Source organism: Daphnia pulicaria, chromosome 1, assembly GCF_021234035.1.
Source record: "Daphnia pulicaria isolate SC F1-1A chromosome 1, SC_F0-13Bv2, whole genome shotgun sequence".
In the NCBI taxonomy this organism is placed as follows: domain Eukaryota; kingdom Metazoa; phylum Arthropoda; class Branchiopoda; order Diplostraca; family Daphniidae; genus Daphnia; species Daphnia pulicaria.
The window spans coordinates 32,765,176-32,789,644 of record NC_060913.1 but is presented as its reverse complement, the minus strand read 5'-3'; the positions used below and the strand labels follow the sequence as shown (position 1 = coordinate 32,789,644).

Below are 24,469 nucleotides of genomic sequence, written 5' to 3'. Positions count from 1 at the left end.
AAGAAGTAACATCTATCGCTTCAACAGACGGAGCTTTACGATATATTACGATAAAGAAAAAGAAAAAAAACGATGATGTAGGAGGAGCAGAGAAGATTTTCCCGTCAGGGATAGACGATCGAGACTAGTGGCGCCGCTATCGCCTTTAAAAGGCTCGCTAGCTGCGTCGCCATCGGACACGTAGCAGCGCACTTTTCCAACGAGTTGGTCCCTGGTGCTTTCTGGCGCTCCGCTTTTTTTCAAGTCCAGCGTGTCAAATTTCGGATTCAGACGGCCGACCCGGCGCTGAAAAAAATCTCGCAATCAGTGGGGTTGGTGTTTTTCTCATTTGAATATAGAAAGGCATGGTGAAAAGTGAATCAAATTTAAATACGTGGAAAGCGTCAACCATGAAGTACTCCAGCACCTTTGTTTACACGTTTCTTCTGATTGCGACTCTGCACGGCGCCACCCAAGCTCGCATCTACCAAACTTCCGATGCCATCATTACCGAGGGTATGTGCTATTGATGAAATTATTGTTTGTTTTTGTTTTTGTTTTTTTTTTTTTTACTATGTGCTGTGAAGGTTGAGTAAAGGGAAGTCGTATTTTTGTTTCACTTGTCGCTAATTTCAGCTGCGGGTTTACGGCCCTGAATGCCTGTCCGTCAAACAAACGATGGCGAAGAACGCAATTTCACGCTTAGTTCAACGACCCATCTGTACAGATGAACGTTTATGCTATCTATATTTTACTGTACATTCAGAAGGCCAACCACTTCCAAGACGGAAACGGTGAACTTTGTAAAAGCTTTTCAAACGAAATAACAAGAAACGCCTGTCTTGGTCTGTAGCAAAAAAGATCGCAAGCTTTTCGTTAGATAACAGTGATAGAAATGGTTTCGAAAAAAAAAAAACCCGTTTTTTTTTCTGATTGATATTCTGGATCTAATCATCACGCTAAAAAAAGGCATGGCCTCGACGCCGGATGACTTTGAACTTGACCAAATCATAATATAACCATGTCTTACTAAATCTGGTTATTATTTCCACTGGGAATGATAACAACAAATCAAAGATCTAAGTGGAAAGAAATATCGCCTTCAAGTAGCCGTTACAAGGTGCACTCAAGGTTATAAGGGCTTCGCTATTTCGCTTGATGCACGTGTGAATTGTGTATACTTGGATGTTCGTCCGTGCAGGACAAAGGCGTGGTCCTATCCGCTCACCTTAACCTTGGCGGTTGAGAGAGAAGGGGAAAAAAAAAGAAACGGGCTAGATAGAAACGAGATTCTTCTTTTTCTTCTTCTATCCTTGTTGATAGACGCCAAGCAACCTTGCGCTTCGCAACGGAAGGTGGATGGACCCGCGCTCTGGATATGGATGGCACTTAACGACTGGATTTTGCCAAGATTTTCTGATTTTTTTCACAAGCCAACGATTCGAAAAAAAAAAGAATAATATCACGTATACCCCCCCCTTATGTAGGCACTGTAGGTGTCACACACAAGAGCGAAAGGCTGTCAGTTCCCCGCGGGTAGTTAATCGATGTCATCGTGAATGACTGAAGGTCGATTTGAGAAATTTAGAATCAAACATCTGAGATTTGAATATGGGAGAGGTCGTCGGCAAAAAGAAAAAAAAAAAAAACTGCTCCCGACCGCTTGTATCGCGATAGCTTTGCATTGCGTGTGCACGCTGTCTTGTTGCAAGCGTGTTGAATAGCCACTGGCTATCATCATTTTTATGGAGTCCAGTTAGACAAGTCGCGTGTGTTTTTTTTTTGTTTTGTTGTTGTTTTCCTGCTGAAGATGATAGCCAATTGCTGTGGCACAACAAGATCCCACGAATGTGTTTCTTTTTTCTCTTCTCTTCACGGGTATCTTGTTGCCCCAGGTGCGGGCGTGAATAAGCAAGCGATACATCGCACACTTTTTCCCAAAATTGGCTTCTTTTTACTGTATCTCGCCAAGAACATCTTGGACAGCGGTTGATGTGTTGTGCAGTCAAAAGACGTTGAATTCAATTGACAAAAAAAATAACAACAAATCGATGGGGAGATGGTAATTAAATTTGGCGCTTCTCGCAGCAGCCACAGAAATTGATAAAACCAAAAAATAAGAAAGTGAACAAGAAATAATTAGGTCCGTTTTGAGGGGATTTTTTTCGGGTGATCAAAGCAAGGTTTTTTTTTGTAAATATTCGATAATTATATCATTCCGTTATTTCGTTTTTGTTTAGCTGAAGATTTCAGCGGTGGCTTGAAAGGGCGATCGATTCATAATGACGACGATGCCGTCTCGTGGGTATCGTCGGCTTCGCTGCCAAAATCGGAACCAGTTTCAAGCGGATCGACCAAACCCGTTCGAGCCTTGCCCAGTGGAACTTACCTCTTGACGGATCGGACCTGCTGGACACCAGACGGCAAGCTCGGCACCTGCAGTTCCGTCCGTTCCTGCAACCCCAACATGAAACTTCCATCGAAAAATGAGGTGGACTCCGGTAAACTCGGCGCTCGAGGTACCTGCGTCTATGCCGAACCAGATGGTAGACAGGTGAAAAACCATAAATTCTTGAATAATTCGAATAATCCCAAAATATTAGCAAGTCAATCAAATAAATAAATTGTTTTGCTGTCTACATTTTCTCCAGTCGTACGGAATATGTTGCACAGTGAAGCAGGCTCCACCTTTTGGCAGCTTTGGCCAAGGTTCTGGTTTCCCTTTCGCTGTGCCATCAAATCCTTGGTGGCCCACTTATTTCCCTTTCAGTCCATCGGTGGCAGGTGCTGGATTCGCCCCCTTACCAACCGTAACTTCTCGGCCTAGCACCACTAGTCCGTGGTGGGTTCCCGATGCCGTCACCACTTCACGGCCCAGCCGGCCCAGCACTACCAGCCCGTGGTGGGTTCCCGATGTCGTCACGTCTACGACTTCACGGCCCAGCACAACTAGCCCTTGGTGGGTTCCTGATTCAGCGACCAGCACCACTGCGGCAAAACCTGTCACCACCAGTACTTCTACCAAAAAACCCAGCACCACTAGTCCATGGTGGGTTCCTGAAAGCACGACGTCCAAGCCCGGCGTTGTGCCCAGCACCACTCCCGTTGTTGTCGATTCGGGCCCTAGCGACAACAATGTGGCCTGTGGAGCCGGACCGAAACGAACGTTGAGCGCAGACGAACAGGAACGGATTGTCGGCGGGACGACTGCCACCAGAAACTCGTGGCCTTTTGTCGTAAGTCAATTAAGAGTTTTGAATCGGCTATGAAACATTTACATTGTAGTACCGGTAATCGATATATTATTATTAGGTTGCGCTGTTTAGCAACGGCCGGCATTTCTGTGGAGGATCACTGATGGATTCCTCGCACATTTTAACTGCTGCTCATTGTATCGCTCAGTAAGTTGACTCTAGTCATCTGTCAAATGCGGTTCAATCTGATAACATATGTTTTTAAAATGACATTTTAGTATGTCGTCGACCGATGTGTCCCGCTTGGAAGTGGCGCTAGCCATGCACACCCTGAGACCTTTCGATTCGCAAGCTGTGCGCAAGAGAGTTCGTCGAATCGTTCGCCACAAGGGATTCAACGCAGTTACTCTGGTCTGTTCACAAAACTTAACAAAACAAATTTTCAATCAAGAATACTGAAGAACAAAAATCTTGTTTTTTCAGTACAATGATGTCGCCATTCTGACGCTGGATTCACCTGTTCAATTTTCAGCGGCCATTGCTCCGGTTTGCTTGCCACCGAAAGGCAGCAACGAACAGTTCGTCAGTAAAGAGTCCACCGTTGTTGGATGGGGAGCCTTAAAAGAAGGTATAATCAACTTATATTTCGAATGCAATCAAACAAAACAATTTTCTTCGGGTCTTTAATTGTATACGTATCGGTGAAATCATTGCATAACAATATGTGTTGAATAGTAATGTCAGCTTTCACGCAGTGTTTTTATTGCACTTGTACAAGTCAGTGATATGTCCAAACTTATGGGATTGAAAAAAAAAACGCAGGTGGTCGCCAGCCAGATGTGTTGCAACAGGTGACCGTCCAAATCCAGTCGAATGCGGAGTGCACGAAGAACTACGGAAAAGACGCACCGGGAGGAATCGTCGATCACATGATATGCGCCGCTTATCCTGGCAAAGACTCGTGCAGTGTAAGAATGATCCATTATTATCAAGATTGTACTACTTCCTATAATAACTAGGTTACATTTCATTTAATTTTTTTTTCTTCTCCATACAGGGTGACAGTGGAGGCCCAATGGTTACACAGACGTCTGCCGGCTCTCCTTGGATACAAGCTGGTATTGTAAGCTGGGGAATCGGTAAGAAAATTTTTTTCCCCTGCTCAATATTGAAATTAATCGAGGACATTTTAACATTTATTTGAATAATTAACTCTATTTAACGTAAATTGAAAAAAAAAATATTGTTTTGCAGGTTGCGGAAAAGCTCCCTATCCAGGTATTGAGATTTTATCCACAAGTATTTGAATGACTATAAGTGGAGTGACATTTTTTTAATGATTTATATTCAGGAGTTTACAGTCGCGTTACATCCTTCTTGGACTGGATACATAAGAACTCCCAATAGCACTTGCGATTTTGCAACACTCTTGACAATAGATGACCCTCAGAATTCGCTCTGCCATGACGCTAATGCTGCTAATACGGAATCGGTTAAATGAACAATCAATGGGCCATTTTAACCTTTCATCACAAAATATGTGACCAATCTTTTTAAAATTCCCTCTACATCTGAAAAAATTCTTTTATATTTCTCTCTTCTTCTGGCGAAATGTGATGGATTTTTTGTTTCTTTTGAAGCTTTGTTTTCATAGAGCATTTTCAAGATTAAAAGAAAAGATTTTCAAATTCTTCTGTGTTGTTGATTGAGTCTGGGTAGCAAAGACTATGCCAATATTTGTAGTATATAAAAATAAGAAATTTGCACGAGCACACACACACACACACACACACAATGACACAAGCACAATTCATAAAAGAATTGTGCCGCGCGCCTTGCGTCGCCAGTTTCGGCGGCTTCGGCAGTTTCGGGGCTTTTGGTGTGTAACTAAAACGCGGGAGAGCGAACGAGGTGCCGGTGTGGCGGCAGGTCCGGAGGTCCCTCTTGGTGTTTTCTTTTTTTTATGTGTGTGTGTCGTGACTGTCGTCTGCTTGACGATTGAAACAAAACAAATCGAACGCAGACGACAGTACGTAGTACCATAGCCTACTCTATATAGGAAGCCGAAAGGTTTGGCCTTTTTTTGGAAGCTAATTTGGGTTCCCTTCCTCTTATTTGGCTCCGCCCTAAGTGGACCCACGGGAGCCAATTTATCGTCTAGTGGCGATATTTGAAAACACGGATTTGTTTACGTTTCTATCGATATGATTGTTAAATGGCTACGAAGGGCCATGGGGGGCGGGTAGGTGAGTCGGATAAGGTGATCGGGGGGCACCGGAGACCTGAGTTCGACTCTCCTGGTGAGCATAGTTGCTCCCATACCCGGGCACTACCACTACACATACAATACAGATCTCTTCCTACACAGGGCACTAGCTAGTAAAAATCGTACACAATGATGGTACTTCCATCCCCCTCCTCGGGGCTCCTTCCACACAATACAACACTTACACTGCTCACGCCATCGAACAAAAAACCATAGCAATCTACTATCGCCGGTGCGTAAGGTCATCTAGATTAGAAGACCAGTCTGTGAATAAAGCAGACGGCACCTAAAAATACCAATACCAATACCAATACCAATACGAAGGGCCATTCACTAAACAATAATGTCCACCGTTCCATGTAACATTGTCATGAAATCCCTCACGGCAACATATTAATGGTGCGTTCATAAATTACAGGGTAATCCCCCCAAACCATAACATTCGAAATTTCGGAGGGCGTGTCATTATTTCGCTCACCAGATGGCCCCCCTGGGTCCACTTGGAAGATGCGAAATCGGAGGAAAGGTGAGCAAAGTAGGCTTCACTTTTCCAACACGCGAGAGATATCCTTCCTTTCGGCTTCCTATATAGAGTAGGCTATGGTAGTACGACACTTTAACTATAGAGGGGGGGGTGGGGGGTGGGGTGGGTAGGCCCCCCCCGATAGAAAAATCGACGCGTCCCCGTCTTATCCCCCCTCCAAAAAAAAAATCAACCCCCTTCCCACCCATCGCCGCCGAAAAATCGAACACTTCCCTCAATCCCAAATTCCCAACCGCAATAACGAAAAAAGCGGTTTAATCGACAGCGCTCACGATGCGCTGAACGGATCGGGATTATTTTCGTGTCAACTTGTCCGTCTCATTAAGTTTGACTTCACCTATCCACAACAGACAGGATCAAAGAGACAATTTGCACGAAACCATAGCCTACTTCAGTTACGGCCACAGATCTGTGATTCACCCTGGGTGTCAATTTTGTTCGAGCCACCCACCGACCCTCAGCTGCCTCTGGCAGTTATACCTATGCCACATGCGTTGCCATTTTACGAAAGTATGATTTTAAATTCCTGTTTTCCGCAAAATCTTCCATTTCTATTCACCACGATTCACTGAGAATAAGAAATTGGCAGCCTAGTGGGTATAGCGGTTGAATCTCATTAGAGAAATGTTAGGTTCAAATCTGTTCAGGTCATTATCCATTTTTAATCATTTTTCCTTGTTTTTTCTACATTTTTTAAAAATAAAATAGATGGAATGCCTAGATTCTGTAAAAAATTCGAGTTTTCACATTTTTTAAAACAAAATCTGAATTTGTTTTTTTTCTAAGTCCTTTCCAAAGAAAACAAATTCAGATTTTGTTCAAAAATTAAAAATAGCATCTAGTAATGACACTGGCAAAACTCCAAAAGCCGCCATGCAAGAACAATTACCAGTTGGCAATTTTTTTCCCGTTTTAATCGAACTGGCAACTTCGGACGTTAGCCAAGTCTATCAACAGGGTCGGGAACAAATAAAGTAACAGTAATTTATTTATTTAAATTTAGAAGTTAGCCCTATTCTCTAACATACATCGGACAAAAGTTCTAAAAGGGGGATCGGCCCGAAGGAATATGCGTTTTGTGAGTTGCCCAAGGGGAGATCACGTTTTTATAGATAGGGCTAAAGCATAGGCTACACTAGAGCGTTTTCTAAGGCTTGCTTTAATATTTCTTAAAAAAGCAATAACAATTTATCTTCAATATTTCGTAAATATTTGAAAGAATTTTTTTACCTACCGTCTTTTTAAGAACCACGTCCACACCACAGATCGTGGAACGGACAAGAAACTATGTCGTGCGCCAAGACTTTGTAAACAATTACTTTGTTTATCCCATACCTTAATGACGATCCTAATTTCTATTGGCTACCCACTAAAAAGTGTATTATTTAAGCTTTTTGAAAAACCCGAAATTCAAAACATTTTGAATTTTTTAAAAGCGAGAATACTTAATTCTGCTACGCACCCGGTCCTTTCTGTAGACCTTTTCCATTTTCTACAAGACGACAATGTGTGTTAATCCGTCTGTGTCTGTAATAGAGCAGTTTTATTTTTGAATAAAAAACTAATAATTATGTTTTCCGGCTGCCGAAAAAAACCAGCAACCGATATTTCCGTAGAGTTTGGTATACCAGTACTGTCAGGAAAACTCAATTCCATAATTTTGTTTAGCAACACTTCGTCATTAAATGTAGTGAAATTAGAAATTAAACCGTAGGCGAAGTCATAAGAGCTTCCACAAATGTCAACGCCATATGACATGTAAATGACGTCCGCAGTTGATACACAGGAATTGCAATTTTAATAAAAATAATTTAATTGAAAAAAGTAATGTAATATTTTTTGGATCCTTACAAAATTGGAAATTTTCCCATTCCCGGTGAAATTAACTATTCATCCAACCTTCCAATTTGGCATGTAGTGATATTTGTAGAGATCAGCTACGTAAGACAATGGAAGATGAAGTTTGTTAGTTTCTTCGTCTGATCTATCATGGTCATATTTGACCCCATACTGAGGATTGATCCATATGCAGCTGCTTCTTGCACAATGTGGATCTCGTTAGTAATCCAATCCGATTGTGTCTTAAAGAAATTTTTGAATTTTCTAAAAATTAAAAATTTACATTACTTATGGTTTTTGGGATAAGAAAGGAAATGATAATTTTCTACAAAAAAATTATCAATATTTTCCGAAAATTTTCAAATAAATAGGGCGGTACCGCGCTAACATTGAAAGATCGTGTCACCATTACAACCACAACAGAGTTGGCGGAAGACCGAATATATTGTAGAGGCATTTTTGATCGGTGGTCCGGATTTCTTGCATAGTAGACAAATTAATAATTGATGTGTGTCCACATTCGAAAATGACCCCAAATGACATCTTTTTGGCACCATACTACATGGGATTCCTTTTGGAATTCAGTTTCTGGTCATTTTACATTTTTATTTCGTTGAAACACTCTCATTGAATGTGATGTCCCCCCTTTTTATTATTATTAGAATATAATTACATACGCGAATATAATAAATTTTATCATAGTGCCCTTTGTCCCCAATCCTTGAAGACTTTGCATTTATTGTGTGTGACCTTCGATTGAAGGGGGAGTGATAGAAGGAGGTTGGTCGATAAAAACAAGTCGAAATTAGAGAGAGAGGGAGAGAGATAGAGAAATAAATTTGGTTATGCATGGTCATACACGGTGTCAAAAGAGAAGCAAACAAGACGGGGGAAAAGAGGCGGCATACAAAATTTATTGAAAAATGATTGATATCTCGGATACCATGAATCTCTTCCCTCTAACTCTGCCCACTTCAACAATCATGGTTCAAGTGGGTAATTGATCGAAGTTAAAAGAATTTACAGGTCAAAAAAAAGGGAAAAAGGAAGAAAAATTGAATGGGACGAGGATTCATGAAGTTTCTAGATCCGTTCTATCCTCTTTCTCTGTTCAAGAACCATGTTTAGTGTGTGTATTTATTCAAAACTATTGGGAATTGGACTGATGGCTACTATTTATGACCAACCCACCACATTCAGGGGGATTGAATAAAAGGATCTGATTTCTTTTCGGCTGGCCTTTATTTATCGCTTCTCTAACTGCTGCCGAGCTGTGTCTAAAAGCTTCGATGACTGAAAGTTCTACAGATGCCGAAGAAGGCACCTTCCCTAATCCACTTTAGTTTAAATTTTGGATGCACCATTGCAGCTAAACACAGATCTTCATCGTAAAGCGGAGATAATGGATGAAATAAACGCTTTGCAATGTACAATGCCAGACTTTCTTCTAAGAGACTCCATCTTTCTCATCAAACTAGTCAGAGTTGGCAGTAAATATCCAATTGAGGCTTTCTTGTCCGCCTGTAAAACGTCCAAGGCCTCGGCCAGCGGTCGCATAATTTTGAAGCATTCACGAATATAGTCTTGGCCGAAAGTATGGCACATTGAAATGGGTGAACACATCCTTTAAGTCACTTTTCCTAGTGTTGATGAAAATTCGGAATCTATCATGACAGCATATCTATCTATGACAGCATCGAGTTCCAACGAATCTCGTTGTGAATCACAAAAAGTCCGTTCAGTTTTTTACTATTTCGTCAGAAGCCTTTGTACTTCGACTCTGCTTGTCCCAGATTTGTTTCATTTTTGATTCAGTTGATTCCTTGAGATTTTAAAGTGAATCATCAATCTGTTTGTAGACATCTTTAGTTGCAATCAGTTTGAGGGTGTGTGATGCACATCTTCTATGAGGTGATAGGGAATATATCACATCAGAAACTCTTTTATTCAGTATACTTGTAATCTTCAAAAATTATTCTATTGCCTGATCTTCCATTTCTCGAATTTATTGTTCTGCTTCCGATTCTTCTTGATGCTGAGCTCCCTCAAACTCACTGTCAGAGAAATCACTGTTCTGCGTTTCTCCATCTGTTGGATCTTCAAGCTGCGATGAAAGCATATTTGAAGAAGTTGCGTAGCAAAAAGGTGTGGCAAAAAGGCGAAACGCCTTTACAAAGACCGGGTCGGCCATAGCCCAGTCCAGCCACTTGGAGGACGTCTCCCTTGTAGGCCTGGGCCTCATCCGGCATTTCGAACAGCGATGTGACGGACCTCAACAGAGATTCGATTTATTTTCTCCTCATCTAATATTTTTTAATAAATAAAATTAATTTAACTAAACTTTGAATTTATTTTAATTGATTTAAGTTCAAGTCGTTGTAGAGTTAAATGTGCAAGTCAAGCACATCCCTGGCTTCCGGAAAGTACCCGCATATCAATGTGAGTCCTCAGGAATCCTCCAATCACCTCCAACAGCCACGAATGCAACTGTAAAAAAAAAATTGTTATTTCATTACAATTAAGGTATTTATATATAAAAAAAATTACGCTGTCTAATTGTTCGATAAAGTTGCGGAAGGCCTGCGAGATGTGGAGGCTCTCCTCCTTGTGGGCTGAGCACGGACTACCCAGCTTGGGGCGTCGATTTTTAATCAGTTCCTCCATTTTCCGGAAGCCATAATTGAATTAAAATTTGAAATCTAATAAAAAATTGCGGATAATAACATTTTTTGTTTTAAATTCCGCACCTCAGCGCCTGGATGGGATAGACCGACCATGTCCAGCAAGGAATATCAGTGATAGAGGGTGCTTGCGATGGCATCTTCCAGCGCCCAGGAGACTTGGGCGTGAAGCTGGGCTTGAAAGGACGTTTAAATAGACCCTCAAAGTTACGAAAGAAAAATTAGGACAATTCGATGCCCACTTTGACGGCATAGAAAAATAACAGGAAGCCATTGCCACTGCCCAATCGCCACCAGCAGCGATAAAACTCTCCCAGAAGGTCCTCCAAGCCCAGGAAGCAGCAATCCACAACCCACCTCCTTTTTCATTCAACCTTTAGGAAGCAAATACTACACATCGAAATACCCTGAGTGGGAGAGCATTGACGATGGCGACCAATAATCTGATAGAATCCAGTAGAACGCTCTAGGATTTGAAAAATCAAGACTCGAAGAATTCCGAATCCTCCTAAACAACCAAAACCCCGATATAGTTTTATTCCTAAGCGAACATTTTTTGGAATCGAAATTTCAATGTTAAGTTTAAATATTAATAAAAAACAGAATCCCCCCAAAAGACAGAATTTTACGCAGCGGCGGAGGTGTAGCCCTATTATTAAAAACGCAAAAAATATCCCCTATCTAAACTACAAACCCTGGCACCCTAAAAGTCATCGGTGCACAACTTTCAACAGAAACAGGCCAAGTCGATTGCTTTTCAGTTTATGCTACTCCCCCACAGGCGACCGCCTGCCAGAATAATTTTTTTGTTTAGCATACCAAATCCATTTAGAATCACAGGCGATTCCAACGCCCACCATTTCCTTTGGGAATAAACTTCTCTTGACAACATTGTGGGGAAATCCATCTACTCCTTAATAGAACATCCAGACGCCGCATTCCTCACTCCTAAAAATATCGACACCAATATCTATTCAGCATCCAACAGAGAATCCACCATCGACCTCATCATCGCATCTTCTCTCTTCGCTTAATCATTTACCACACAAGGTCCCTACACCGGCAGCGACAACCTCTCAATCATAACAACTATCAACGCCAGCCCAATCCGGTTTACTTTTGTCCTCACTGGAACGCTGCCCTCGACAACCACCTCGCCTCTATAGCCTTCCAGGAACAACACGATGCCATCCAACTATTTCATTTGTTGATGGAAGCAATCCTTGAACAGCGAAGCAAAACACTTAATTCTCCTGTTGTTTGTGTACTGTATTTTCCCGCTACAATTACATTTTTAAAAATCTGGTAATGCCACAAAAATTAGTTTTCACTTAACGAACCCCAGGAGAAGAATACAAAGACCCTCGGGCTGATTGCTAAACTAAAAGAACCAAAATATGCCAATGCTTTTGAGTTGTGGCTGGACCAACATCGAATATTAAAAACCCCCATCTACAAGATTCGGGATTGGAAATTTTTTTACACGTTCAGGCTAACTAAAAATTTTATTTTGATTCTTCTGTTCTTAGGATTATTATTGTTCTTCCTGTATCGTGTCATACTGATACATGTCATATGTGTTTCTGTGTCATACTGATAGTGACGCATGATTATCCACCCTGTGGATTATCCATAGAGAGTTCTGTCAATGCACTTTACCCATCATGCATCACCCAAACAGATACAGTTCACCTGTAACACAAATGGTCTAGTTTTGAGTGAAACATTAAAATAACTTTATTACGATACCTGTTGAGTAATAGGTAATATTTTTCTAAATTTTAAGTTACTGTCGAATCCAAGCTCCAAAAACAAGCTAGAATGCTTAAAATAAAGTTGTTTATTGTTTCATTCATCATGGTCTGTGCTGCATTGATTAACTCCTTCATCTCCTTCGAAATGGAATCTATCCTTCCTTCACTGTCTCCCATTGCTTTGATGCTCCTTAATAAATCGATCATAAAAAATTAAAATGGAATCAAAATTTAACTTACCACTCTGACGCTTTTCAAATTCTACCAATGCAAACGCTTCCTTACGGAGTACATGATGTAAAGATAAGTAGGATTACTCTACTATGATGTAGGCAAGAAAATTATTGCACGGCTTTGGATTGGTGATTAGTATAGAGTCATTGCGTGGAGAGCCATCGGAGATTAAATTTGATTTTTTTAAAATGCCCACAGCGGCACTCCAATCCACTGCACCAGCGCTGGTACAAACAGATACTTCTTATTATCAAGATCGAACCTATTTGGTCCTGGATACGCGTCTTATTCACAAATATACGTCTCGCAAAGTAAAATAATTAATTCATTTTATTTTAGTCCCCCCCAGAAATTTTACGAAGCATATCTTTATAATTCTTGATACGTCCTGTGTCATCAAAACAAGCCTGCCACTCAAGTAGTAGCCCATGGATAGCTTTTGGATGGGGACGAATGGTTGGGTAGAAACTACACAACTTGATCGTTCAGCAACAGCTGTTTTGGCTGTTACCGAAAACTCTTCAAAAATAAATTAGATTTTGAATAATAGATTAGTGAAAATTTTTTAATTAAGTTATCGCTTCGTTATTAACGCTTCGCATAGAAAAACCCCCAGTCAGTGAATCAAAGGATTTAAAGGAAGATTTCGCTTCTGAATTTGTTATCGCCAGTTAAATTAGCGTAAACAGAGGGTCCTTCATTACGTGTTACACGAACACTTCGCTTCTTTACTCGTTGAGTGGTAAAACTGTATTCAGCCAGGGGCCTTTTTTACACAACCAAACGAGGAGGGGGCAATTTTGGGTGGGTCTTTTGTCGTATGGGCTTGTGTTTGGAGGGAACCAAAGTCGGGGTAAGGTGGGACTGTTGCCGAGGGTAGCAATGTCTCGTTCCCCTATTAACTTACACCTGAGATTTAATTTTAGAATAATGAACAATGTCTGCAAATCAATAACTCGTCAATTGGTGTAATAGGGTTTTCGTAATTCCAAAGGTGCACTAGATAGATATCGTTTGCTGTGTGCACCTGAATTAACTAGTCACTACACTTTTACCTTGTCAGCATAATATAACTTGTTTTGAATTATATAATTAAATGCAAGAGTGGTGCTCGTGATTTAACATACCAGACGACTGCTGGACATGCTCCATCTATGTCCCAGTCCAAAATCCCGTTTACCTGTGGTTGGAGTGAAATTTCCAAAAAAATTTTTATTATTGTGTAACGTTACACAATCAAATAGGTGATAGTAAGCAACAATAGCGCTTCCTAATTCAATAGATTCAAAAAAATAATGTCATGTTCAAATGGGGATTCAAATGTCGTACGCCCACCAATGAAACGACATAATTACAGCAAAGTTTATTCATTATTTTATGCATAATGATTCATTTCATTATATTATTTTTAGTTTTTCCCTTTATTTTGTGTGTTGGGGGTTTATACGCACATAAAGATCACCCCTGACAGGAGAAAGCTCATCCGGAATAATGCCGTCGTCCGTATACTGCCGTACACGCATTCAAGCTGACGCTCGGATTTTGCTTTTGTTTAGCGTTTACACCATACAAACAACAATAGATAAACAAAATAATGCTGCACACAGCTCGGAATTTTTTTTGGCCGGTCACGCATCTGCTCTTGCGTGAAATATACTTGAATCTACACATTCAACCGTGACAGAATTTTCTGTCGATGGAATTTATGTCCAACAACGACACACTCGAAATGAAGGCAGATTTTTTATTTCCATGTTAAAGCACTCAAGGAAGTGATAAGGAGAATCTGTTTTTCATTAGGTTGCAGCGCCGCCATATGAAGCCCTTTGTTGTTACCTCGCACGTAGTTTTTCCATTTGGAAATCAAAGAAAGAATGAAGCCGTTTATGCTCATTCTTCTATGAGGTCGATTTCAAATTCCAGTCTATATTTCACTTAAAGAAAGTAAAATTTACCCAACAGAGTAGTATTTGTTGTATTAGAAGATATCAAAAGAAATAAGAATTCAGTTTTTTATCTTACAGTTGTGCCAGTTATTTCGTTGTATCAGATATGTTTTGCTTGGCGGTCTTCCGAAAATCCTGAAATATTTCCGGTTTATTGGATTGACCAATGGAAGAACGCGATACGGGGATGAGGTATGGTACAAGTAATTTGGTTGGCACCAGTGGAGGTAGCGATCAATTATTTTAGTAGATTTTGCTGGAGCTTCTGATTCGTTGCACGGCTGACACATGAACTCAATCATGGAAATGATTGAGAATGATTCCAAATGCCCGTCATATCAGGTTATGTCAATATACTAATCCTGCAGACAAGAAGAGTTCAATTTGAACGCTTGGTATAGTCACATACCTAAATATGTTTTGTCAAAATCTCGCCACATTGACTCTAACTTTGAGAGTTCTCCAAAAGAAGATGCCTTCTGGTTTTACAAGCCTCAAAAATGGCGATTTAATTGAAATTTGTTCTTTATTGCCAATGTAACGTTTTTTCGACACCTTATCATATATCTATAGAAGCCTCATCTACTGGAATTGTTGCTGTGCTACTCCAGGAGGGTCAGCCAGTAGCCTAGGCATCCACATCTTTTATATCGTCCAAGTTTTGGTATTTCCAGATCATAAAAGAACTGTTGGCAGTACAGTTCAGACTATTGTGATTCGTCAATATATGTGCTCGAGCATTTGGTCATGTTGGAAACGGGACATAAGCCTTTGATTGCGTTCATTGAGAAACCATTAACTACCAGCTCTCACAGGATACAGTGCATGCTGAGATACAGCTGCAGCGCTTCTTCTTTCAACTCTTCTGCAAGCCTGGCTACTGCAAGACTCAATCTGCAAGACTCAATTTGTTGCTGATATCCTCAGCTGAGCTCTATTTGCTATTTGGTTCATGGGCAACGTCATTCGTACGAGGAGCAGGTTTTCTTTTTTCTGCATTACATCTTTCCTGTAAACGATGCGCGTGTTCGTTATTCAACAAGGTCGGAGTCAACACTGCAATTAGTAAAGAGCCCCACCCTAGCGGATGGCCAGAACACAAACATCAGTGTCCGTTTCCAGAAAAAAACTTTATATTGTGCGGTGCTTTATAGCATCGCTGAGGTAGAAGGCCTTTTGGTATGAAACGATCGTTTTATTGTGTCAATGTGTCTACGTTGAAAAGGGTTGGATGGAGTCTACAGTTTACAATTCTCCAAAAACCAAGGGCGTGTTGCGGGACAGGTCTTCCTTTTATTGGCCAGATTGCGAGATTCAAATAACAAAATTGTTTCTAGCTGCAATGTCTGTTAAACTAACAGAACCCGTCATTACAGTCAATTCATCCAGGACAGGTTACGGTACACTCATTTCAATACGTGTCCACAGACATTTTCAAGTTCCACAGCCATAATTTACTGCTTTTTGTTGATGCAGCAAGTTGCCTACAGCCTCTGCTGAGTGAACCTACAGCAAGTGGCCTTATGTAGTTCCAGAACTAGACCTGTCGGCGGCAGGTACAATTGAGGAACTCGATCGCAGCTTTGCAGAATTTGGATCGCGAAGCGACTTGTTAAAATTTGATAAAGCGACTCATTTGGTAAACACTGATTTCATGGCCCTACGAAGTTACAGCCTCGTAACGTCCAGTTCCAAATTTGCTCGTTCAAACGACCTGCTGGAGCATCATATCCAAACGATGAAAAATCAACTGCTCAAAATACTCCTGTGTACAAGTTACTGCCGTGGCCCGTACTATTATCGCAGAGCCACAACTTTGTGGCACCTTGCAATTTTTGGCTTCAGCCTTCAGTCAGTGGCAGTACCGGCGTACCCGTTTATTCAGCAGTTGCAGCGGAGACAAACAAAAGCGTCGTTATTTGACGGACGATCTCCAAATGTTCTCGGTTTAGCCTTTTTGGTTTGCCAGTGATTTTGCGTGGTGCTGTCCAACATCTGGCTATAAGACGCAGCCACAGCGCTTTGTCAAAACCCAGGTCCTATCTGGTTAAGTGTTGAAGGTGTTAAATCATTATGGCAAACATGCCCTTGGCTTAGGGTGTCCCATTCTTAAATTTATTTTTCGAGCAATCTTTTGGATTGAGTTGTCTAATGAGACAAAAAAATATTGCCAAAAGATAAAAGCCCAAAAAATTTTTTACTTCCCCCCAACAGCCTAAATACCTACAAAATGTGTTTTTCTTTTGAAATTCAGTTTATGCTGAATTTGTTTAAACCTACAGCGATCATTGCAAGTTAGCTAATTTGTCAAATGAGCTGTACGTGTACAAAATTCCACTTGAAAATATTGAATACAGTAGTATGGTATCCACTAATGATTTGTATTACCCACCCGTGCAGTATTTGCGTAAGCCCAGACTATATGGGCAATTTAAAAAAAGTTATTGGTCTCTATTTTGAAATAATTATCGAATATTGAAGACTCGATTAATCATTTGAGAACTAACTAACTAATATAACCAATTTTCACCCCATTGGTCTCTTTCTTTGGATGTGGCTATGAAATCTGATAATTAGCATTTTGTCAAATAACTTTTTGGTCAATTTCAAACATATTCACCATTCTGCCACAGTAGCAAAGCGATCAACTTGACGATATGGATGATAACTAAGTTAAATTAAATATTTCTCAGAAATAAACCAGTGCCTTCTGGTTCACATTACAAGAGATTACAACGAACGAAAAAATTCAAAAGGCTACTTGACAAAATGCTTTTTTTAAGATTTCTCAGCCTTTTTGGGCCTTTTATCTTTTGGGAATATATTTTTTTTTGTCTCATTAGACAACCCAAACTAAAAAATCGCCTAAAAATATTTTAAAATGGGAAACCCTACCCTTAGCTATTACTGTATAGCAACTAGGATGGCGATAAGCAGTTCTGGAGCTTTCTTTCCATAGCTTCTCCTTCTTGTCTTGAGTCTTACAGAGTGAGGTAATACAATTACAGGTTGTATTCTCAAATAGTGTTGTATGTGTGTGAAGGCTATATAAAATGTAATTGTATGTCTCCTGTTAGACTGATATACATGAAAACCTAAATATGCGCATATTTTAGTCAACCTGGTCTCAGTTGGCGCGCCAGAACGCTATACGTTTTCTGCAATGTCCTGGCGCTTCAGTACATCACATAGGGATTTTTACCGAGCTTTTCCTAATGCAAAACCATAAGGAATGGAGAATAAGCATTTAAAAATGAAAATTGCTATTCATTTATAAAATTTTATCGTCTGTACTTGGTTCGTTTTGTAATTAATAGCAGGAAAAAATGAAACAATTTTAGATAGTAAAAGGGGAAAATACACCTAATGCAAAAATAACATTTATACTATTTGTACTAGCAATGATGAAACAGAACAACAGAAGAAATCAAAAACGTAAAAAAAGAAAAATTTACCAGTCTAAATTTGTGACTTTTAGTTCCTGATTAGCAGGTTCTTCTCTTAACTGTTTTTCTTGCAATTTTTACTTGTGTAAATACTAGACTTATTTACTTTAGATAGGCGTATTCATATATCGGGCTGTGCAAACTGGAGATCGTTGGAAGTAACTGAGCTAGAAAAAGAATTTGTGTCAGTTTCGCTCAAAGATCCACAGAAATCCTTCCAGGATTCTAGAAAGACTCTTTTTTATTCTGTTCTAAATGTGAAATCATCCTGTTTCTCATTATAGGTTTCAAAAGTGCTTAAACTACTACTGTGTGGAAACTGATGAGTAGGATAGCAACTTGTTAGCCATGCTTCAAGAAAAAGACATTGTAATTTAGTAACCGGGAGAATTTGCACAAGTTTATGATTGGAATAAGAGACATACGGAAAGATCAGTGGAACTCATCACGACTGTAATTTTCAAAAATCCAAAAAAGTTTTAAATCTCCAACTATTGATGTATGTGCTTCCTATTTCAATGTCATAAACCTCTATGCAGTATGCTGTTGCAAACAAGAACTCTGTAGTGTGATAAAAATCACCACAAATCATGAGTATGTCGATGGGACTCTGGAAGTAACTATTAGGGGTAATTTAATTATTTGACGAGAAATCCGGCACAACCCTTTGTAAAGTAAGTCTATAATTTATGTGCCCTAATTTCGATTAAATTACTAATATTTATTAAAATACATATTACTTCAGGGTGTTTTTATTTTTCTTCGAAACTAGTTTGCAGCAAACGTCTATTCTCTATAGGAATGAAAAATAAAACAGTATGATACAGTTTGGGTGGTGACCAGGAGCTACTTTTGGCTCTAGCTACCTCTACACTGAATCATTACTTGAGTTTTGGAGCCATTTGAACAATCAGAATTTCGGTGCATCGACAACCACAAAATGTATCGCCAAATTGAATTGGACGGCTATGAACGATCTAAGAGTATATATTTTGGTGGTTTTATTAGGTCTTACTTCATGCCTGTTAAAAATTTACTTTTTTGCAGAAGAGTATTTTGGTACACAGGTTGGTCACAGCTGCCTCAAAAACATGATAAAACATTTTCTTTTTCGTGAATTATTATTGATAGCACGTGGGTAGCTAAGTATTCTTCATGTTAGAAACTTCCATTTCCAACCGTCGATACGTTCTCATGGCCGTCAATTGGAAATCTGAAATAGTCGATATCTTCCCGCGATCTTCCGTCGATTCGAACTTTTCCTTCTGCTTCTTCCATTTAAAATCATCAATACCTTCTCAGACTCTGCTTCGACTTGAGATTATTACTTCCATAATTCATCAAATGTATATTTGACGACACTCGACAGGAAAACTGTTTCTTTGTGCCGGAAAAAAAATACGTCAATGCAACTAACATGATTAAGAGAAGGGGTAACTGACAGGGAAAAAAAACGATTGGAACTAATGAAGTTCGATGAGTCAGCTAATCAAGAGACCGCATGGGAGACACCCAAAAGAATCGTGACTCAGCGAAGGGATTATGTCAGCTTCCAATAATGCTCACGTAATGAATTATAATTATTTCTTTATGTCTCTTTCCTCGCCATTCTTCAACCTCAGGGCTTATCACTGTGGCACTGTTACCTAAAATTTCAGAATTTAAATCGGTTAAGGTATATTTCAAACGATTACCATCTAACCATAGGCTGGTTAGCTGTTAATCGTTTGTAGACAGTACAGAAACTACCGCCCTCTCCCCTCAACAGAGTAATTCCCATTCCATAAGCCGAAGAATATCTTCCACTTCCACTTGAAGAAGGATCACTTCCGCTCTAGAGAGAACAAATCCAGCAGCCATAATCGCCGGAAGCTCAGCAGGTGGATTTAGTAGGGTGAACTATACTGTGCCAGAATCATGGTCCACAGTTCGCATATTTTATTTGTCCTGTATCGCCAACGGCACATCGTTCATATGATTCATATAGATCGTGAAAAATTACACATTACCTGGAACAGAAAAAAAAATTAATTTAAGTTTGAGTTTTGCAGTTTAAAGTTTACGCAAAACTGTCAATTCAAATTTTTAGATGAGTCTTCGGCATATTATAACGTCAATACTGATGCCGAGAATAACTACTAGTTTAACTTTCCTTCCATTTAAGCCTTTTTGAACATAATAAAATCCACGTCATCGTCATTATTGCCTAACGCATTTACATTTGTGACAATCTGAATTCGTCTACATTTCGTCTTGCATTTTGGCAGGTATTACAATTAACAAAGATACGAAATTATGTATGTCATATTGCCTGGACCACTCTCATAGAGGGGTTTGCTAATACTACCCAAATGTTTAGCTAGAGCCAAACAGTTATGTTTACCCACAGGGGTTGAACCATGAAATGTTTGGATAATATGACGAAACAAAAATGCTTTGTCATAAACCACCCGTGGTGGTACAAGGTATAGTGTAATGGGAAGAAGAGGTCTTATTAGCACTATTGAAGGTGAAACTCCCTCCCAAACCCACCCCTCATCATACAATTTCTTTGTCTGAAATTTGTTTTCCTTTTTCAAAAAAATATATCTCTTTTACCTAAATACAACTTCAGCTCCTATTAGCCTGAACCTGAAATCGAACCTAATCCGTTCTTGTAACATTTTAGCAAATCGACATGCTAGCAACTAAGCTATTTAGTTTAAGTGTTTATAGAAATTTAGCGATACATTTTGTTCTGAAATGAACGATTAGGGACTGAATGAAAATAAAAGATACATCGACATCGTAAATATTATTATTAGACCTGGTGATTGAATGTTAACTTTAAAACTCTTTGGCCGATAATTCAAAGTTGGCTCTTATGGGCCTATAAAGAAGTGGAGGGGGGGGGGGCTGTCGTTCCATACACTACTGAGAGAAATGTGGGTGGGAGTGAAAGAAAAAAATGATTAAAGGCGTTTCATATATGATGGGAGATTGAGGTGACTAAAAGGGGGGTAGCTTATATTTTCTTTGTTTTACCGACGGAAGTAAAAGAAAGGGAAAGAAAATGCACAGTTTTTTCTGTGCCGCCAGATCCATTGTGCATGCCTCTAAACAAAAATTCTGCGTATAGCTAAACCAAACAAATGTTTGCCTATATACCCAAACATTTTGTTTCCTATACCTAAACATGTGTTTGGAAATATCTAATGTTTCCTACTTAGCAAACCCCCTTTTTCTCAGAGACGTTCATTCGTAAACAGAGCGCTTTTAACTGTACACGCAACCCAAGCTGGTCTCCGGCCTCCAACTATATGCTATTATATTATATAAAACTCTTTTGTAAATCTTATTTTACGAAATGAAACCTTTTTTATTCAAAAGTATGCTCCTTGGAAAAGTGGAAGATAAATACATAAAACAATTAACTTTATACCAGAATGAAGCAGAACAAAGGGAAAATGAAGTAGCTGGAATTAGAAATGGCAAAACCGGTTGTCTAATAATTTCATTACAACAAACTTATTCTAAAATAGATTTTCCCTCTTTCTTTGTCATTAAGAAAGTCGAACGTAATAAAATGATCTGACAACAATGAGTTACATCACGACCAAAATTTGTACATCCGGTCATTTTTAGCTTTAGTCATTGCTGGAGGCTGATTGAAAATATAATTCCAGTGAACAGCCATAAAGAGGAAGCAGAAAAGAACAAAATTAATTTGAACAGAATTTGGAATGCCATCAGAATTTAAGTTTCCCATTACGAATTCAACCTATAGGAAATTAGTACGACTTTAAATTATTTCAAAGTTTTAAACTGCTTGTTTTGTTTAGAAATTTATTACCATAGTGGATATTGCAGATCTTGGACGCCTCTTTGTACGACTCGCCATAGCAAATGTTGAAAAAGAATAAATAATAATAAAGAAGGAGTGGGGAAAACCGTTGCAGCATCAGTCATTTTAAATTATACTAATCTTTAACGGAGGAAGTGCGGTTAACCCCATTTGCATATCAACATCTTTGTTCCAACTAAAATCTGATCCCCAATGACTGGCATTCTTTATATATACAGGCTGGGTTCCAATGAATTTTACTCAGTTGTGCACAGAACGCTGATCCATCAAATTAACTGTAAATGATAAAATAGGTATGCAACTCGGAACAATCGACTCAAACTGTAAAATTAATTGTTACTTAATTCATAATCTACTTTTTCTTTAAACGTTTATGTGAAGTCGCAACAAACATGCAGGCTTCACTAGTGTTATCTTCCCTTGCATTTGTCATTGTCGTCTTGTTCGTCATAGTGTGGCCTTTCCGTAAAAAGTAATTTAACTTTTAACTCAATTTAATTTAATTAATTACAACAACATTATATCCTTTTTTCAGAAAAGTCTTCTAATCGTTTATTTATCAACAGGTTAGTAATGATTGGCAAGCCGGTTATTGAACAGTGTTTCAAATGGACGCGAAATGGAGTAAAAAAAACCAAAAAAACAATCTCGAGCAAATGTAAAAGGCCAAGCTTGGCTGTACCTACCACCGACTCCACATTGGAAACGGGAGAAAATCCAGATGAATCGCACCTTTATGCCACTATAACAAAGGAAAGCAAACAAACAAAAAAACAACGGAGAAGTCTGAGCAACGATTCTGATTTCTCAGCTTCAGATACTGCAGTCGAGGAAACAGGCGTGGTATCGGTTGAGTTACACGCCTATCAAACAGTGAATTTGGAATCACATGAAAATTCTGCAATGCTTAAAGAGATTAGAACACGCTCTGAGAATAACGATGGGCAGATCATTGATGAAACAAGTGGGTCCAAAATTTACGACGAAGTAGGCTAGTAAATGAATTATTGTAAATGAAAATTTGCTGATTGCTAATTGCCGGCATATGGAGAGTATAAAGAAATGTTATTCTGCATTCTGATAAACATGAACTATAATTTAACCAATACATTATATAAAAATATATCGTAAAAAGAAATACTGTACCTACAGTTGATTTAATTTTTTATTCATATTCTAATGTGTAAACAGAAACATTACCCACACAACATTTTTTCGCGGATTTTTCTTCTTTTCCCCAGTAGAAAAAAGTTTTTGCAAGATTTTCGTCCAAATCAGTATGCGAAAGAGGTCCAACTTTCATAACCAGAAATGCTTTTCAAAATATCCCTCAGAAACGACTGAAACCCAATTTATCTGTAGATGAGTAATAAAATCACTAGAGGAGAAAGTTTAACATTACTGTAACCGACATACCAGACTCAGCAGTTAGACGATACATTCTCGTCTTTATATTCTTCAGGAAGGATACTCCATTCTTTGTGATCGCCATTTGCTTATCATTCCAATAAACTTTGGTAGCAATAAGGTAGGGGCAACAGAGTGCTCTAGAATGCTAAAACTAACGCAGACCTAATAAATCATCGTCATTTGAAACGCGAGCTGAATCAAATTGATGAATGCCAGTCAATCCGGCCCCAACTTTTCCGGCACAACCAATCCGGCCACAAATTTTGGGGCCGGATTGGTCAAGTCAAGTCAAATCAAGTCTTAAAAGTTTATTTAAGACACTGTAAAAGATAAATTCTTCTACGATGTGTCGCCGTTTTTCCGTCAAGCAAAATACGTAAATTATCTATTGTTTTATACTTGGTTTTCCCACTACAATTATATTTTATTAAATCTGGCAATGCCGCAAAACAACAAAAAAGATGTTCCTTTAACGAACCCCTTTGAGTAAATTGTACTAGACGACCTGGGTTGCCAGTTTGGAAAAAAAACAGTCAGGGGACTTCCATTTTGAAGTCGGTTGTTATGATAGTTTGCTGTGACAGTTGTCTTCTGCTTGTTTACATCTACATTAACATAAAAAAGTGATAACAGTCATATGCTCAAACACGAGTCACGTTGAGCAGACGACAAGACTATCTGTCGTCATGAAATCGCTTAGCCATAAAAAAGGCTGAGAGGGGGTCATTCAGTTCACGTACCAGTTGAGGTTTCCCCTTCGTGCCTTTTTCACTCAGTGTATTCTCGTGATGACTCAAGTTGTCGTCAACAATACAATTGTGATTGAAGATAGAAATCAAATATAAGCCACATAACACCTGCCAATTAAATTTTTTTCTGAGAAAATTATACCAATATTGGCCAAATCTGTACCTCATGCTCTGACATTTGTTTTAATGTTAAAAATTAAAAATATTACTAGAACTTTAAAATTGTAGTTGATATTTGTTTACGACATGTTCGAGATTTGAATCCAGAAACGGCTCCAACACTGTGTGTGAATTATTTACACGCATTCATTGTTACATAACCCAAATCCCCACGGACCAATATACCTGAAACAAAAATTATTGGCTTTGAATGTAATTTTGTAATTACCTGAACACAATACCTATTAGATAAACTTCCTCTTATTTCTTCATTAGGATTCATGCTTGGCGATATGGACAGTCTCAATAGACGTTATCAATTAATCATGATAGTGCTTATTTAGACATTTACTTGTCTAAACCTAAAAGTTTTTTTACTGTCGATTTAAATATTTTTTTTGATTCATTGGTTGAGATTTTTAGA

The 24,469-nt window shown here is 39.0% G+C and overlaps 2 protein-coding genes across 2 annotated transcripts; both read left to right on the top strand.

Moving 5' to 3' along the window:
• The first annotated feature begins 164 nt into the window (after positions 1-164).
• Positions 165-4,594, top strand: LOC124321031 (transmembrane protease serine 9-like). The gene is made up of 10 exons (XM_046783948.1): positions 165-495; positions 2,220-2,533; positions 2,631-3,215; positions 3,292-3,380; positions 3,452-3,584; positions 3,657-3,801; positions 3,996-4,141; positions 4,231-4,312; positions 4,428-4,451; positions 4,525-4,594. Exons 1-10 carry the CDS (start codon positions 345-347, stop codon positions 4,578-4,580), a joined length of 1,725 nt encoding a protein of 574 aa, XP_046639904.1. The 5' UTR covers positions 165-344; the 3' UTR covers positions 4,581-4,594.
• A 17,366-nt stretch (positions 4,595-21,960) lies between these two features.
• Positions 21,961-22,865, top strand: LOC124321146. Its single transcript, XM_046784054.1, has 3 exons — positions 21,961-22,020; positions 22,109-22,199; positions 22,294-22,865. Exons 2-3 carry the CDS (start codon positions 22,120-22,122, stop codon positions 22,721-22,723), a joined length of 510 nt encoding a protein of 169 aa, XP_046640010.1. The 5' UTR covers positions 21,961-22,020; positions 22,109-22,119; the 3' UTR covers positions 22,724-22,865.
• The last annotated feature ends 1,604 nt before the right edge of the window (positions 22,866-24,469 follow it).

Excerpts from the sequence above, each read along its gene's own strand:
- LOC124321146 (XM_046784054.1), top strand. The coding sequence starts at position 22,120 with ATGCAGGCTTCACTAGTGTTATCTTCCCTTGCATTTGTCATTGTCGTC. Across the intron at positions 22,200-22,293 it reads GTGTGGCCTTTCCGTAAAAA|GTTAGTAATGATTGGCAAGC; the intron begins GTAATTTAACTT and ends ATTTATCAACAG.
- LOC124321031 (XM_046783948.1), top strand. The coding sequence starts at position 345 with ATGGTGAAAAGTGAATCAAATTTAAATACGTGGAAAGCGTCAACCATG. Across the intron at positions 3,216-3,291 it reads GAAACTCGTGGCCTTTTGTC|GTTGCGCTGTTTAGCAACGG; the intron begins GTAAGTCAATTA and ends TATTATTATTAG. Across the intron at positions 4,452-4,524 it reads CGGAAAAGCTCCCTATCCAG|GAGTTTACAGTCGCGTTACA; the intron begins GTATTGAGATTT and ends ATTTATATTCAG.